Source organism: Pinus tabuliformis, chromosome X (assembly GCF_031772625.1).
Source record: "Pinus tabuliformis cultivar Carrire ecotype Pingquan chromosome X, CPIR1, whole genome shotgun sequence".
NCBI lineage: Eukaryota > Viridiplantae > Streptophyta > Pinopsida > Pinales > Pinaceae > Pinus > Pinus tabuliformis.
This window is the reverse complement of record NC_142308.1, coordinates 887,545,228-887,563,293: the sequence shown is the minus strand read 5'-3', so window position 1 is coordinate 887,563,293 and position 18,066 is coordinate 887,545,228. Positions and strand designations below refer to the sequence as shown.

Genomic DNA, 18,066 nt, shown 5'->3' with positions numbered 1-18,066 from the left:
AGCACAATTCAATGCAATCCCCACAGACACTGAGATTTCTTCCCTTCCTTCAACCTCTGGTTGAAGAGTAGGATCTATGATGTGCAAAAGGCGATGCTTGTCATTAACAAAGTTTTGACCGCATGCTGTAAAATCCTTATCTGAAGGTGGCTTCCCAGTAAGAATGTCCAGAAAAATAACCCCAAAGGAATAAACATCCCACTTTTGGTTGGGTTTGAGATTTTTCAATGCCTCTGGGGCCTGGTAAGGAGATACAAAGTTCTTGGATGTGCCTGGACTGCTCAGCAAATCAGGTGTTGTTTGCAGGCTATGGCAGGAGCCAGTGGAGCGTTTTCTCCCTGAAAATATACCTTCAAGGTTCCTTAGGTGGATAGCAGAGCTACTATACTTGACATTGGCAATGTCCAGTAGCTTTTCTAGCCCAAAATATGCTATGTATGGCTCCATGTCAAAGCCTAGAAGGATGTTGCTTGGATTAATATTTGCATGAACAAACTTCCTTTCATGTAAATAAGACATGCCTCTGGCTACTCCCTTTGAAATTTTAATCCTGGCCAACCATGGCAGATAAAAGGGAGAGTTTGATGACCTTCCTACAAGATTGGAGAGATATAGTGTTAGTCAAAGGATCTGAAAAGGATAGGCCACTAAGAACCTTAGAAGCTGAACAAGATGATCAAGATTAGCATGCAACAAGAGGATAATAACAATTCAAACCCTACATGATAATGGACTCCCTTTTGCAATGATTACAGAGAACTAGATTTGGTTATCCAGAATGTTGAAATTGAAAAGGAATCAATACTCTTTGATAAGCAATACTCTTTGATAAGCAAGGAAAGCAATATACTCGACCTCAGGGAACTCAGTGGGCAAAATTATCAATAAGTAGTTAATATCGATTTGCATCAATTTCTTTTGGTCCAACCAGCAATAAAAATCCATCCCCTGCCATTGCAACAATAATACACCATATATCACCTTCCCAAGTTGCGCCTCAATGTCAGCTAAGAGTTTTTCCTAGCTTCTAAGAAGCTACTCACTTGAAATAGAACTCTGGTATTTCACTTTCTGACTGGAATAGCAGAGCTCCTGAATTGAGGATGCAACTAATAGCAGTTACAATTCTTGAAGATAAACAATCCGCAGAAATTCATCTTCAACAGCCAAGGCAATTTGCAAAGCTCAACATTTTGTCATTTATTGGGATAGTTGATGCAGCAAAAATAGCACATGGAATAACCACACAAACACCTGTCTAACCTTAGTGTCTCACCATTCTCGTGTTCTCTTCTACAACCAATGTTTTCACTAGTTGATGATTGAACATGCACAAGATATTAATCCAACAATATAGATCTTTGTAATTTCTGCATGCACTAGGATGAAAGGACCAACGTTATACAAAGAGCAAAGATAATGGCAGATAAATAACGATAACTGACCAGTTTCCTCACTTCAGGAGCAGGATCCTGAGAAAGAGTAAATAGGCCCTGAAGATATTGATCCATTGATATTAACAAGGCCTGCATGCACAAAAATATAAACCTTAGAAACAATTAACTTTCTTATTGAATCTAATACATTGCATTTGTTTAACAGCATAAAGATATGTAGACAGTTAGACCCTGACTGTTATTTCACATTGCATTGTGGTTACAGAGAAACTTACTGTCGGCATAAACACAATAAATTGATTTACGAAGCTAAGTGCTAGTTTCCTGAGAGAAACATGAGGTGACTGGAAGAACTGCAAAGCAATTAAAAGGTTGTAAATACATTGGAGCTTAGTTGGAAGTTGAAACCAACATAAAGCATTCTCCTTTGATAATGAGTTATGCTAGTTTCCCATCAAATCCTGACAAAACAACTATGTAATGCTATCAACAATCTAGAACAAATTCTCCAATGGTATTTACCTGAAATAATCTGGGCAAGAATATATTGATAGCTCGCTCTGGTAAACCTGGCACATCAGCATCTAGTTCCTCTGGTATATCTTCACATATCTACATGGGCAACACATTGTTATGTTCATAAATAGGCTCCCTGTTGTACAAAACCTACTACAAAGTTGTAAAAATGAATCAACACTTAGAAAGCTCATCCCCATGCATTGCTGTGGTCAAATGATTTCATATCCAATTCATTCTCTTGAAAGCAGAGATATATTGCAGCTGCCATGCACATTATGGATCTCATAAACTCCCGCAAAATATTCCCATTTCAAAACCACATCCCCCCCACCCCGCGATTTCCCCGTCCACCTGCATGCACTAGGATGAAAGGACCAACGTTATACAAAGAGCAAAGATAATGGCAGATAAATAACGATAACTGACCAGTTTCCTCACTTCAGGAGCAGGATCCTGAGAAAGAGTAAATAGGCCCTGAAGATATTGATCCATTGATATTAACAAGGCCTGCATGCACAAAAATATAAACCTTAGAAACAATTAACTTTCTTATTGAATCTAATACATTGCATTTGTTTAACAGCATAAAGATATGTAGACAGTTAGACCCTGACTGTTATTTCACATTGCATTGTGGTTACAGAGAAACTTACTGTCGGCATAAACACAATAAATTGATTTACGGAGCTAAGTGCTAGTTTCCTGAGAGAAACATGAGGTGACTGGAAGAACTGCAAAGCAATTAAAAGGTTGTAAATACATTGGAGCTTAGTTGGAAGTTGAAACCAACATAAAGCATTCTCCTTTGATAATGAGTTATGCTAGTTTCCCATCAAATCCTGACAAAACAACTATGTAATGCTATCAACAATCTAGAACAAATTCTCCAATGGTATTTACCTGAAATAATCTGGGCAAGAATATATTGATAGCTCGCTCTGGTAAACCTGGCACATCAGCATCTAGTTCCTCTGGTATATCTTCACATATCTACGTGGGCAGCACATTGTTATGTTCATAAATAGGCTCCCTGTTGTACAAAACCTACTACAAAGTTGTAAAAATGAATCAACACTTAGAAAGCTCATCCCCATGCATTGCTGTGGTCAAATGATTTCATATCCAATTCATTCTCTTGAAAGCAGAGATATATTGCAGCTGCCATGCACATTATGGATCTCATAAACTCCCGCAAAATATTCCCATTTCAAAACCACATCCCCCCCACCCCGCGATTTCCCCGTCCACCTCAAGCACAATCCCAATGCATTCACTATTCCTGCTGGGATAATTTCTTTCTACCCTCGCTATACATTCCCCGACCCATATTGCAAGATTGCCCTTAATTAAAGAACACCTTTTGAAAGATCACTTGGATATGCCAAGTGTGCTTGATAAAAACCTTAGAGAGAATGTATTAAAGTACATGTATCGAGACTGTTTTTGACCCACATGCTCCCCTTCAAACAAGAGGAACTTTCAAATCCATGAATATTAAATCCTTAAAGGAACGAATTATATTGCATGCAAAACATCTACTTATGAATTACATATCCCTTGCATGAGCAGAACCATTCATACAGCTTTAAAAAGCATTTACCAAAAATAGAGAAATCTTTGGCAGACAATAAAACCATTTGCCTTGTTCAAAAGTTTTTAAAATCAACAGCCAAAAACATTAAAACAAGGTTTAAATCCCATAGCATCTCTTATATATTGTTTGCTGCGTCTCTTATATATTGTTTGCTGCAACCTTTTCTACTTCTGTATTGGAAATGATAGACAAATGCCCATTACTTCCACAAGAAACTTACTTTATATGACTTTTAAAACAAGGCAATCTGAGAGAAAGGCAGACAAGTCTTAATATGTTTAAAATGGCAACCTTGAAAAAAGACAGCCCAGGATCTACTTTAAAAAAAACCTAAAATCAATTCAAATGCTTACATAACAATGTACTCTGCTTTAAAATTCGCATATTCATGATCTGTTTTTGTATGAGAAATTGTGCAACCACAAACAACACAACTAGATCATTCTTGTCACCACCTGCACATGGCAATGATCCAAATCTCACAACCTTCATGCAACTTAAACAGTTACATCTTCCATGTTAACAGGATAAAAATGTCACGACCATTCAGAAATTTCCCTCACTTCTGAAGGGTGCTATAAATGACATGATATACATGAAAGATTTTATATTATTGCTACAGCATCATTAATAAAATAAAATTTCATATTCTCTCCATTATCAACTGTTCATTTCTAAGTGTGCACTCCAAAATCTAACAAACATTGGAATTGGAATTGGTTACAGTAGAAGCTGTGACCAAAAGGTTGAATATAGGTTAACGAGTTTTTTCTTTTATTTTTGGAGGGGGTAAGGGGGTGTTTCCTAAATCCTTTGGGGTTCTCAGAAATGCAAGTGTCAGCAAACGAAATCTGGGACATTATTACTCATCAAACAAGAAAATTCCATAACTACTCCACTCTCATGGCTTGATTAGAATTTAGATCTATTATTAAAAATGATAATTTCCAAAAAAGATCCAAAAGAACAAATCCAGTTTTAAATGCAGCTCTCTGAAACATAGGCAAAAGAATTTTAAACATACAACTTTGAATTCTTATGAAATACATAAAATCTGTTGAGATAAACAAAAAATATACTCTGGGAATATATTACAACAGACGGAGAGCCAAAAGTGAGACCTTGAGTTACCTTTGATAGTGCATCAAGAGCACCTTCCATATGATTAAAGTCATTGCTGTCAAAGCATTGAACCAGTGCCTGCATTAATTCTGGCCAACCCCGCACCTGTACTTGCTGAACAATAACACTGACAACAGTTCCTACCGTTGAACGGAGGTGTCTATCTGGTGCCCCCAGACAAGGTAGCAACTCTGATTTGATATATTGTTGATAAGAAGCAATCATCAGATGAAAACTTGTCCTCAGATTATTTTTCAAAAGCAGTCCTGCTGCCTATCGTACTTCAACAGATTTTCCCTGTCCATGTGACATATCACACATGTCAAGCTATTAGTAGATGCATCTAAAATAAGGCCAAGTAAAATCAGGCAATCAAGTTCTAATTAAAATCCCATAGATGCCTCACATCTCACCAAACAAAATGCAGATCAATTATTATTGATAATTATAAAACAAGGGAAGGCACCATATAATCAAAAAGCAGCAGTGACATCGCAGATATGAAAAAGAATTCTAATCCAAATCTATAAATCCCTTGCAACTTGCAATACAACTTTTTGCTACAATATCTTGAAATAGAATAACCCAAACCATGTCCTCATTTTATAAAGGGATTTGAAAGACAGTTTTCTGCTACAAATTCTTACCCAATAATAAAAAGAACTATATGCTGCTTGATCAGATGGCATGTGTGAAAAAGTATTGTAATACTCTTTTTTCACATTTTATAAAGGAGACACTATAATTTAATAAGCTTTACTTTACATCCACTTTAATTATAATTTCTTTCTGACGGGCCTTCCGCCGATTCTCGGAATAGATTTGCCAGACCCTCTTCTAGACAGATCTGATATTTCATTCAACTGGTTCATTCAACATTCCCTTCGGCTTCAGGAAGCTCGTGGAATTCTGATAAATACATGCCAAGAAATGGAACCAGCGCAAATAAAAGCTCTCAAGGAAGGAAGGTTCTGATTGCTGTTGAAATGACCCCTTCTATTTATCCCGTTGGGCTGCTAATAGCTTTGCCTCTATCAGAATCTGAAGAGAAGTTTGAAAAGGAGGGCTGCCTCAAATGGCTGGACCGCCAGCCCGCCTCGTCAGTTCAGTTCGTTTCTTTTGGGAGCCGCGGCACCCTGTCGGAGAATCAGATTCAGGAACTAGCTTTGGGGCTAGAAGCAAGCGTGCAGCGGTTCCTTTGGGGGTTGCGTAAGGAGCCTCCTCCTCCAACTGAATCCATGATGACTACCGAAGCAGATATGAGGGAGGTTCTTCCTGAGGGTTTCGAGACTCGAATCCAGGACCATGGATTTGTGGTGCATTCATGGGCGCCTCAGATTGCTGTCCTCTCTCATCTATCCACAGACGGTTTCCTTTTTCATTGCGGTTGGAATTCAACGATCGAAAGCATCTTACATGGAGTGCCGATGATCGCTTGGCCTCTCTTTGCTGAACAGAGAATGAATGCCTTCCTTCTAGTGAAGGAGATGAAGGTGGGCATTGAAGCGTAGAAGGGCGCAGATGCATTGGTGAAGAGAGAGGAAGTGGAAAGAGCGGCGAGGGAATTAATGGAAGGAGAGGGGGAATGGAAATGAAGAAGGGGATGGCAAAATTGAGGGGAAGGCCCATCATTGAGTGACAACTGTCTTAAGGATGGAAAACATTCCAATAATCTGAACCGCCTACAACATTTTTCACCGACGATCTAATGGCTGGAGTTTATTCCATCGTCTAACAATCGATCTAAGGGCCCATAATGAGACACCGCGGCATGGAGAGGAGTTCCTTCCAGAGAGAATGCCTTACGGCGTAAAAATAAATGTTATAATGGGTTGAATCGAACATAATTTTTTTATTGTCACAATGGGATGAACACCACCTTTCATTAAAAACATTTAATGACACTTTCTAGCACTGAAATATTACAATACGTCTTGTACAAATATTACAATACGTCTTGTACAAGCACTCATCATTTAAAGTAGTGCGATTATCGACCATGGCGATAAGGCAAAAGGGCATAAACATAAAAGACGCCATTGTTCCTTATGAATCTATCCAGAAAGTGAGTAACAACGAGGCAAACCAGAATGTATGGATTCATTCAACCTGTTTCTAGAAACATTCATGATTTATTTCTTGAGAATCCATAATGAAAAGTGTTGGGTATTTTTCAATGGACAAATACCAAAAACCAAATAAAATTCACCACAGAGACAATGCTCTGTTTACTCTGTCCAGGATCTTTTGACAGGGATCCTCTTAAAACCAAAATGACTCACAAGACAGCATTACACAGTCACAAAGCATTTCCATTAATTAAAAACAAACATTCTGTTACATATTTCTTCCTCTGTTCAAAGAGGGAATCACAAAAGCTCTGCTGCACTCACAGATTTTCCACTGCTGTGGATTTTACAAAACAGCTCTGTGTTCTTCAATGGCAGAAATCAAAATATTACAGTTCCATTTCTATAACGCACTGCTGTGCAATTACAAAATAAAAAAAACACACGCTCTCGTGCGTAGCCACTCCACTCACTACAAAAAAAATATCGCGCGCATGCACCTTATGTATAAACTACAACACACAAAACCATTTTAACATATGACGTGTATATAAAAAATAAAGAACGTATGACATATGGGACATATGCCCATAATAGAAATTAAAGACATGCCCATATCTATATTAAAAGCCTTCACCATAATATTAAAGGCCGCCACCAAACACACTACGACAAACATTAAAATCATAAATTCCTCCTACGGCGGTCAACGCAAACGAGACTTCCACTTCACTCAAAATCTGACTTGTCGGGGGCCCGTGCACCTTCCGGAGATCGACGGCGAAGGACATTCAACCAAATCGGACGGTGGAGAGGATATCGGAAGGCACTTAACTGCTGAGCTTTACCTTTCGATGGGTCAAAGTTGCCTACGTCAGGCAAGAGCCACGTGCCAGCACCAAATTGCATCGGAGCAGATAGTACGGAAACAGCTTTTCGTTTGATAGCGGTGCGATATGCCCTGGCCGGTTTGTGGTTTCATGCTGGCGGTTTTGGGCTGCGTACGTAGGGCGTTGAAATTACATTTTCAACACTCCCCTTTAATTTCAACTGCTGGGCATTCGGTCATACCCAAACACTTCCTCAAAAATTCAAAGCTTTTCTGATCCAGCGGCTTTGTCAAGATGTCCGCAACCTGTTCTTGAGTCCTGCAGTGTTCTAGGACAATTTCTCCATTGTTCACCAATTCTCTGATGTAGTGAAACCTTGTATCAATGTGCTTCGTTCTCTTGTGAAACACTGAATTCTTTGACAATGCAATAGCTGAGCTATTGTCACAAAATATCACTGTCGCTTTTGCCTGCTCTTGGCCTAAGCTTCTCAACATTCTTCTCATCCACACTGCCTGACATGCTGCTGCTGTAGCTGCCACATATTCAGCCTCTGCTGTAGACAATGCTACAATGGACTGCTTCTTAGAAGCCCATGAGATGGCTCCTGAACCCATGTTAAAAACATAACCGGAAGTGCTCTTCCGATCATCTATACTTCCAGCCCAATCGCTGTCAGTGTATCCAACCAAATCTGAATGTTCTGAGGCATGATATAAAATTCCAAACATTTTAGTGCCTTTGACATACCTCAAAATTCTCTTTGCTGCCTGCCAATGTGCCTCCTTCGGCCTCTCCATGAACCTGGAAATTAAACTAACAGCATACATTAAATCAGGCCTAGTTGCTGTTAAATACATAAGGCTGCCTACAATGCTTTTGTAGAGGCTAGGATCAAAATCCTTGCTGCTGTCCTCTCTGCTGAGCTTTAATCCCATTACTGTGGGAGTGATGGCTGCCTTGCACTCTTGCATGTTAAATCTGCCCAAAACTTGATTTACATATCTTGCTTGAGATATAAAAATTCCTTTTTCATTTTGATCTACTTCTATGCCTAAGAAGTATCTCAACAAACCCATGTCAGTCATTTCAAATTCATCTTTCATGACTGATTTAAAATTCTCAATGAGCTGATCATCATTACCTGTGAAAATAACATCATCTACATACAAGACAACAATTAAAATCTTACCATCCTTTTCCTTGATGTAGACTGTGGGTTCTCCTTCACACTTGTCGAATTCATTATCCAATAGATATGAATCTATCCTGCTGTACCATGCTCTTGGCGCTTGCTTCAGCCCATAAAGAGCTTTCTTCAATTTGCACACTTTGTGCTCTTCACCTTTCTTCTCATATCCGAGAGGCTGTTCCACATAGACCTCTTCCATTAACACTCCATTTAGGAATGCTGACTTCACGTCCATTTGGTAGACTTTCCATTTGTTTTGAGCTGCTATGGACAGCACTGCTCTCACGGTTTCCATTCTTGCAACCGGTGCGAAAGTCTCCTCATAATCTCTCCCATACTGCTGCTTGTAGCCTTTGACAACCAGCCTTGCCTTGTGCCTTTCAATCTTGCCTTCAGCGTTGCTCTTGGTCTTGTAGACCCATTTCACACCAATGACTTCTTTGCCTTTTGGTAACTCAACCAAATCCCATGTTGTGTTTCTCTCTATGGAATTCATCTCCTCATCCATAGCTTCTATCCATTTCTTATCTTTAATAGCTTCTTCAAAATGAATAGGATCATCAACATGACAATACAAGGCAAATAAGGAATTCATTCCTTCTTCATAAATTTCACTTAGATTTCTAAACTTCTTACCTCGTTCACTTGGTGTGCAAGTGCTTGAAGATGCACTTGAATTTCCTCCTTGTGGTGTGCTTGGAGAAGCACTCTCATTGATCCTCAATGGTGTACCTTGCTGTCCTTGTGTTGGCGCTGCTGTTTGGGGATTCATTTCAGCCACTTCCTCTTCATCTTCATCATGAGACAAACAGTGTTTAACATTAACTGTCTTCTCTATGCTTCCATCCCAAGCTTCCTCTTCAATGAATTGAACATCCCTGCTTACAAAGAACTTCTTGGTAGATGGAATGTACAGCCTGTAGGCTTTGGATTCATCACTGTATCCAATGAAGATGCATTTCTCCCCTTTGCTGTCCAACTTCCTCCTTAGCTGATCTGGAATGTGTGCATAGGCCACACACCCAAAAACTCTCATGTGGGTGACTCCTTGCTTTCTCCCACTCCATGCCTCTTCTGGCACCTTGTTCATGACTGCTTTTGTAGGACACCTGTTCAATATATAAACTGCACAATGTACAGCTTCAGCCCAATACTCATTTGGCAAATGCTTTGCCTTTAGCATGCTCCTCGCCATATCCATGATGGTCCTGTTCTTCCTTTCAGCAACTCCATTTTGCTGTGGGGTGTACCGAGTTGTAAACTGTTTATTAATTCCATTTTCTCTACAGAATCTTAGGAATTCCTTGGAGATATACTCACCTCCTCTATCAGTTCTCAAAACTTTAATGTGCAGCCCGCTTTGGTTTTCAACAAGTGCCTTGAAGTTTTGGAATTTCTCAAACACTTCACTTTTGTTTTTAAGGAAATATATCCAAGTCTTTCTTGTACAGTCATCAATGAATGTCAAGAAATATAGGCTGCCAGCTAATGATGGAGCTTGCATTGGTCCACACAAATCTGAATGGATAATCTCTAAGGGTGTCTTTGCCCTTATGCTCTTCCCTGATGGAAAACTTTCTCTATGTTGTTTTCCCAAAATGCAGCCTTCACATAGACTGTCCGGTTTCTCTATCAATGGTAATCCCTTTACCATTCCTTTTCTGCTCAATAAGTTTAGGCCTCCAAAATTGAGATGTCCAAATCTCAAGTGCCACAACCAATTCTCATCCTTTGGCACGCTTTGGAAAGCCTCTTGGGTAACTGCTGCAATTTCTCCTTTGTTTTTCAAATCTGCCCGGATCCTGAGAGGGAACATCCTGTTCCTTGTCATCTTCACTTCAGCAATGCATCTTTTGCTGGGTGGTATGTCCATGATGGTGCACACATCATTTTTAAAGAAAACATTGTACCCCTTATGGACAAGCTGTCCAATACTCAAGAGATTACATCTCATTCTGGGGACATAGTATACATCTGCTATGGTTTTCCTTTCTCCTTGCTTTGAAAGTATTTTTATTTCTCCTTTTCCCATAACAGAAACTTTACTATCAGTTCCTAGTGTGACTTCTGATTTCACATTTTTATCTAGGGCAGAAAAGAAGGCTATGTTTCCGGTCATATGGTTGCTGCAACCTGAGTCTAAAAACCATATGTCTTCACTATGTGTTTCAGCCATGTTACAAGCTAACAGAACATTGTCTTGACTGCTGTTTTCTCTTGTAACATTTGCATTTTGTCTGCTGTTCATATCATGTTGTTTCTTTCTGCAATCACTTGCATAATGTCCATACTTTTTGCAATAATAGCATTGAACATTAGATTTATCATACCTTTGTCCTTGAGCATGATATTGTCCTCCTTGTTGGCTGCTGCCTTGGCCTTGGTTCTGATTTGTATTGCTGCCTCTTCCTTGTGCATTTGATGGGTTGTTCCTTCCACCTCTGTTCTGGCTTCTGCCTCTTCCTCTTCTGTTTCCTCTGCCTTGACCTCTTCCTCTTCCAAAGGACATCTGGGTCTTGAAGGCTTGCTCAAGGGATGAGTTTTCATTCCTACTCAACCTCTGCTCATGAGTTATCAGTGATGCATGTAGCTCATCAACTGAATAACTTGAGAGATCCTTTGTCTCTTCAATGGTGGTGACTATGGCATCAAACCTTGAGGGTAAGACCCTCAATATTTTCTCCACAATTCTTCTGTCTTCAATGGTTTCTCCATGAGTTCTCATTTGTGTGATTACACCAATCACATGAGTGAAGAATGAGTCAATGTTATCTGACTCCTTCATGTTCAAGTTCTCAAAATCCTTTCTCAGCAATTGTAGTTTTGCTGTCTTCACTCTCTCCATGCCTTGATAGGCTGTCTTAAGGGTTTGCCATGCTTCATTGGCTGTCTTAGCTGCTGCTAACCTTGGAAACATACTCTGGTCTACTGCTAGATACAACAACACACGGGCTTTTGAGTCCTTCTTCCTATTGTTCTTCAGCAGATCCTTCTCTCCCTGAGTTAATGCATTGAACTCAGTTTCATCTGCTGGTTCTTCAAAACCTTCTTCAACTATTTCCCATAAATCTTGGGAAGCAAGCAGGGCTGTCATAGTTATTGACCAGTAGTCATAGTTCTTCCCATTAAACTGTGGGAGCTGGGTGTTAAACAAACCCATGCTTGTGCTAGCCATTCCTTAACTGTGTATATTTTTTTTAAAACAACTAACTGTCTTCTGCAATAACAAAAGAAATGCTTTTGAAGAATACCTGAATCCTGAGCTGTCTGAGTCTTCTAACTGCCTGAGAGGTTTTGCTGCAGCAACAACCTTCTCCCTTCAGCTTCTTTGTCTCCTTCAAAGAGCCTAAGCCTGCTCTGATACCACTGTTGGGTATTTTTCAATGGACAAATACCAAAAACCAAATAAAATTCACCACAGAGACAATGCTCTGTTTACTCTGTCCAGGATCTTTTGACAGGGATCCTCTTAAAACCAAAATGACTCACAAGACAGCATTACACAGTCACAAAGCATTTCCATTAATTAAAAACAAACATTCTGTTACATATTTCTTCCTCTCTTCAAAGAGGGAATCACAAAAGCTCTGCTGCACTCACAGATTTTCCACTGCTGTGGATTTTACAAAACAACTCTGTGTTCTTCAATGGCAGAAATCAAAATATTACAGTTCCATTTCTATAACGCACTGCTGTGCAATTACAAAATAAAAAAACACACACTCTCGTGCGTAGCCACTCCACTCACTACAAAAAAAATATCGCGCGCATGCACCTTATGTATAAACTACAACACACAAAACCATTTTAACATATGACGTGTATATAAAAAATAAAGAACGTATGACATATGGGACATATGCCCATAATAGAAATTAAAGACATGCCCATATCTATATTAAAAGCCTTCACCATAATATTAAAGGCCGCCACCAAACACACTACGACAAACATTAAAATCATAAATTCCTCCTACGGCGGTCAACGCAAACGAGACTTCCACTTCACTCAAAATCTGACTTGTCGGGGGCCCGTGCACCTTCCGGAGATCGACGGCGAAGGACATTCAACCAAATCGGACGGTGGAGAGGATATCGGAAGGCACTTAACTGCTGAGCTTTACCTTCCGATGGGTCAAAGTTGCCTACGTCAGGCAAGAGCCACGTGCCAGCACCAAATTGCATCGGAGCAGATAGTACGGAAACAGCTTTTCGTTTGATAGCGGTGCGATATGCCCTGGCCGGTTTGTGGTTTCATGCTGGCGGTTTTGGGCTGCGTACGTAGGGCGTTGAAATTACATTTTCAACAAAAAGTTAAATGCCACCCTCTAAGAAAATTTAAAGAAAATGAAAAGTTAAATGCCGCCCTCTGAGAAAATTTAAAGAAATGAAAAGTTAAATGCCACCCTCTGAGAAAATGTAAAGAAACGTGTCAGGATTTAGCATCTCTGGGAAATCATGATGGATGTGCGCTGAAAAATGCAAGCGCACCAACGAGAGGAGCGTTGATGTACATCTTGGGCTCCGATTGCTGAAATTTTGTTCGATCGGCTGGAAACTGGTCGTGTTCATCTGGTCCTCCAATAACTGCTCCCATCAGAAGATTAGGATTGGAACCATTTCTATGGACGTAACAAACCCCACTTTTGCATGCAATGAATTCCGGGTGATCGGCAATAGAAGGCAGGGATGAGGCTCTATGATGAATCCGTCGGGGGAAGCGGGAGCCATATCCCACCATGTATGATAAATTCAGAGGATTATCCCCTAATATATAATCAATCTGCAACTCCATAATGGCGATACACCAATGTCAAATGCATTCTTGACTTCTACCAAGAACCAGTTATAGTGAAGTAGGTGGTGCACCTACCTGTCGTTTTGCAAAGGCGCGAATCCTTGCCGGAGTTGCCTCCACGCCCCCACACCACAACACTCGAGACGCGTCGCTCAGGTACTTGGCATACGTTAATGCCAAAAACGATACTGACGTCGCAATCTTCATATTGCTTGCATTACTTTTGTATATGAGCCCACCTGTAACACAACATCTCTCCAATTAGCTTATTCATCTTCCCGCAGCAGCACGATGTACACAACAAACATACAAAATCCCGGGAAAAAAAGAAAGAGAGTCTATTAGGGGAACCTGGTGTGTATTGAACATGTGGTCGATAAGGTGTTTGAGGAAAGAGGGCACAAATGAATTTGTCAGCGTATCCCTTGTATGGTTTTAAGAACCATCCATTCCCGGACAAATACTCCTGCGTATAAAAAGATACACGAGTATAGATGGCTTTGAAATTCAATACAGTTGATATGAGCACTGTGAAGCTGCATGGAGTGATTACCTTGGTGAGCAGTACATGAATGCCAGCATGCTTATTGTTCCATCCAAATTCATGTAACTCCTCATTGTCTCCCAGTGTTTTGCCATTGCTATCAATGTACTGCAGATACGAATTGTTGGCCGATGCTTTGTGCAACCATGCAGCAGCCCACAACAATTCATCCTGAAATCCCCATTAGTATTAACTGGAAGTTAGGTTGGGTATTTTGACGGGACTTTTCCGGGTGAGAATAAATGAAACAGAAAACTTACTTGGTATCCATCAAAGCCGCAGTTAAATGAGCAAACTCCAGACTTAAGGCTGTCACAATAAGATCCCCTGTATCTGTCTGCAAAGTCGAAGAGCTATGGAGGACAAATACGCGTACGAATGGAATGAATAAGTAGCGGTCTACTTAAATTCAATATTAATGGCATTACCAATCTCACCGCCCATTAAATGACCGAACTCCAGCACGCTCCAGGCTAACAGCGTAGTACTAAAAGCCATTGGAAACGTAAATTTTACGTTGTCGCCTGCATTGTAATATCCTCCAACCAAATCAACCTGTATTCAGTTCAGTGATTAGGTCATTGAAATCATATGAAAAGCTGAACCGTGCAACCAGTTATCTGATCTGCGGGTTTAAAGCAGGAATATTATGAGCAAAAATTGCATACATTCTGATCAGATCCATCTTTAAGGGCATTCAACGATCGAAAGCATCTTACATGGAGTGCCGATGATCGCTTGGCCTCTCTTTGCTGAACAGAGAATGAATGCCTTCCTTCTAGTGAAGGAGATGAAGGTGGGCATTGAAGCGTAGAAGGGCGCAGATGCATTGGTGAAGAGAGAGGAAGTGGAAAGAGCGGCGAGGGAATTAATGGAAGGAGAGGGGGAATGGAAATGAAGAAGGGGATGGCAAAATTGAGGGGAAGGCCCATCATTGAGTGACAACTGTCTTAAGGATGGAAAACATTCCAATAATCTGAACAGCCTACAACATTTTTCACGACAATCTAATGGTTGGTGTTTATTCCATCGTCTAACAATCGATCTAAAGGCCCATAACGAGACACCACAGCATGGAAGAGAGTTCCTTCTAGAAGGAACGCCTTACGGCGTAATTAAATATGCCCATAAACAAAAAGAGGATGAATTATGGATATTTCTTTCCCTAAAGAGAGCATGGACTACGGATACTTTCTTGTTTTTATGTTTGGCAAATAAGGGAAGATGGTTCTTTTTACAATGTTAAATATAATAGTACTACTAAAACTAGGTTTAGGAATAAATTAAGGTGTTGCAAAGATGTTGACCATAAGAAACCATGATTTACTATGAGGAAATCATTAACCCTTTAAGATAGGAAAAAAATATTTTTACTATTCCTTGATTTGAGAAGAAAATAAGTGTTACAAAAACATAGACATAATTGATGAGATTTACAAGGAAATTGAGAGTTCGTGAAGGCATAGATTAAATATTACTAAAATAAAAAAAAAAATAATGAGCTTCATAGAGAAATTGAGTGGTGGAAGACCTAATGAGTGTAACCTCAAAATTGATCAAGAGGAAAGTATTTTAATTTTCTCATATGGCTCACAAATATTGGATCCCATTACTAAACATTCATTAGAGATATGTATAATGTAATAACCCATCAAGGCCCACAGGGCTTTCGATTGACGGTGAATGGGTGCATTGTTAAGGCACCCCTTGCGATAGGCCACAGATTAAAATCCCCTACGTGTGCTAACGTACAATCACTTGCATCTCGCTTCTCTTCTCTGAGGAACCATAATCACTTGCCTCTAAGCCAATGGGGATTATTAGACAATGGGTCAGGCTACTCGACTGGGCTCCGCTAAAAAGAATGTAATAACCCATCAATGCCAAAGTGAAATTATTGATGTTATTATTAAGTTATTTGATCTTCAAAACAACAAAATTCAATATAAAATAGAACGTTTCTTTATGGAAGTCCGACTCACCATTCGTCATATCATTTCTTGTTAACCACATTAACATCATCATTGATAAAATCATTAATAATGAATATCATATTATTATCAGTATTTTTATTAAGGAAAATAAAATTAAACATCAATTAAAAAGGTTTATACAATTATTTAAAATATGGATTTCATATTTAATTATAAGACAACCCTTTGCCTCCACAAAAAGTGCTAGTAATTCTTGATTAAATTGAGCTTTGTAGGTTACTCCCATTTATATATAATTATTAGGTATATGATTTGCGCTTTTAAAATAACTAGGTGTTCTCTTGAAGGCACAATGAGTTTTACTCCTTTTCCATTTCATTTTCCTAATATATTTTGAGTCTTTGGATGTGTATACAATCAATGGAAGAGTAGTTAAAACTACATCTAGTACTGCATCTAAGTTGGACGCAGGCTCTATTTCCTTTCATAGATCTAGTTCTTTTGGACCATGAAATATCTTCATCCCACTACTAGGGGTAATGCTACAACTATTAACATTGAAGGGAGAGGTATTGATGGAGTTGAGCATGTGTTATATTATTTTTGAAACTACCTCCACATGTTGTAGATTACATTGGGAATAATGGCAAGATCACGAGGTAGCGAATCCTTGAGCCAGTAAGAAAATGTTGGCATTCTTTTTGCATCCATTTTTATTAGGTTACATCACACGGTTTTTGTCTTTATTGGTCTTGTGGTGCATGGTGGTTTTTCCAATGGTTTTGTAGTTTTGGTTAAGAAACTACAATTTTATTTTAATCCATGGTAAATTGATTCATGATCTATGGATGTTGCAGTATATACATATACATACATGCATACATTCATACATACATACATACATACATACATACATGCATGCATGCATTCCTGCATGCATGCATACATACATACATACATACATACATACATACATACATATATATTGAATATTTTCATTAATATGTATGTTAGTAGTTGCATCTTTTCCATTTTTTAGAATCTTTTTGCTACAACTAACTATACATGGTACATTTGGTATCACAAATAAATTGGCTTTAAAGCAGTGATTTTTGGCTAAGAGGTTTTTCTCGTGTCTATGTCAGAGCTTATTATAGTGGGAGATTTATCTAATTTATTGTTATGGTGAAAGGAAATCATGAGAAGTCAAAAGATAGAAATCAAGGAAATTAATGGCCATAGTTTTAAGTTGTGGAAGTTCAAATGGAGGATCTTTTATTGGGTAAATATTAGTGGATCATTATGGATTTTTGTTACTACATAAACAGTGATGTCGACGGGAGGTTTGACCATGTTGGATCAAAATAAAAAGAGCACAATACAATTATGTCTCTTATATTTAGTATTACTAAATGTTTAAAGGAAAGCTACATTGAAGGTATTGTGAAACAAGTTAGGGACTTTGTGTTATTCTATATACCTAACTCACAAATATTTCCTATAGAAAAGGTTATATTGACTTGAGGATCAAGGACAAAGACTCATTGAAAGAATAACAAAATGCTTTCAATAGTATATTAAGTCATCTATTATCTATTGATATTAATGTTTTAGGTGAAAATAAGTGTACCAATTAATTGTTTTATTTACTAGACTCATGGGATAGCTTGGTTGTGGCCATAGGTAATAATTCGTCTTCATGAAGTTTTGATGATATAGTATCATCCTTATTATCAGAGAATATGAGATAAGAAAACATGGATATTCAAAGCATATATGCCTTGTTTGTAAGAGGATGCACATAGAATAGAAATAAAAATAAGTTATAATGTTAGTGATCTAAATCTAGAGGAAGATCTAAATATCTTGGAAGGATCATAAAGGTATGTTGGAAATGTTGAAAAGAAGGGATTTACAAGAAAGAATCTAAACAAAAATTACCAAAAAAGGGAAGGGATCTGATGATGCTCCTTCTATAGAAGAAAAAATCTCCTCAAATGTAGGAGGTAATCTGTTCTTCGTTTCTTCAAGTACGCATGTAGATCATGAGGCATGACTGCTCAAATCA

General features: G+C 38.8%; 2 protein-coding genes and 1 pseudogene across 2 annotated transcripts; 1 reads left to right on the top strand and 2 right to left on the bottom strand.

Annotated features, from left to right (window-relative positions):
• Positions 1 to 2,276: 2,276 nt before the first annotated feature.
• LOC149142534 (transportin-1-like) lies at positions 2,277 to 4,923 on the bottom strand. The gene is made up of 4 exons (XM_089451506.1): positions 4,642 to 4,923; positions 2,817 to 2,906; positions 2,570 to 2,647; positions 2,277 to 2,423 (listed from the first exon to the last, which is right to left on the bottom strand). The coding sequence occupies exons 1-4, from the start codon at positions 4,855 to 4,857 to the stop codon at positions 2,277 to 2,279; spliced, it is 531 nt and encodes a 176-aa protein (XP_089307632.1). The 5' UTR covers positions 4,858 to 4,923.
• A 629-nt stretch (positions 4,924 to 5,552) lies between these two features.
• On the top strand, positions 5,553 to 6,143 carry LOC149142533 (UDP-glycosyltransferase 71K3 pseudogene; annotated as a pseudogene).
• Positions 6,144 to 13,178: 7,035 nt separating this feature from the next.
• LOC149142532 (endoglucanase 17-like) lies at positions 13,179 to 14,894 on the bottom strand. The gene is made up of 7 exons (XM_089451505.1): positions 14,733 to 14,894; positions 14,530 to 14,619; positions 14,325 to 14,417; positions 14,074 to 14,235; positions 13,872 to 13,986; positions 13,596 to 13,759; positions 13,179 to 13,505 (listed from the first exon to the last, which is right to left on the bottom strand). The coding sequence occupies exons 1-7, from the start codon at positions 14,892 to 14,894 to the stop codon at positions 13,179 to 13,181; spliced, it is 1,113 nt and encodes a 370-aa protein (XP_089307631.1).
• Positions 14,895 to 18,066: the final 3,172 nt, after the last annotated feature.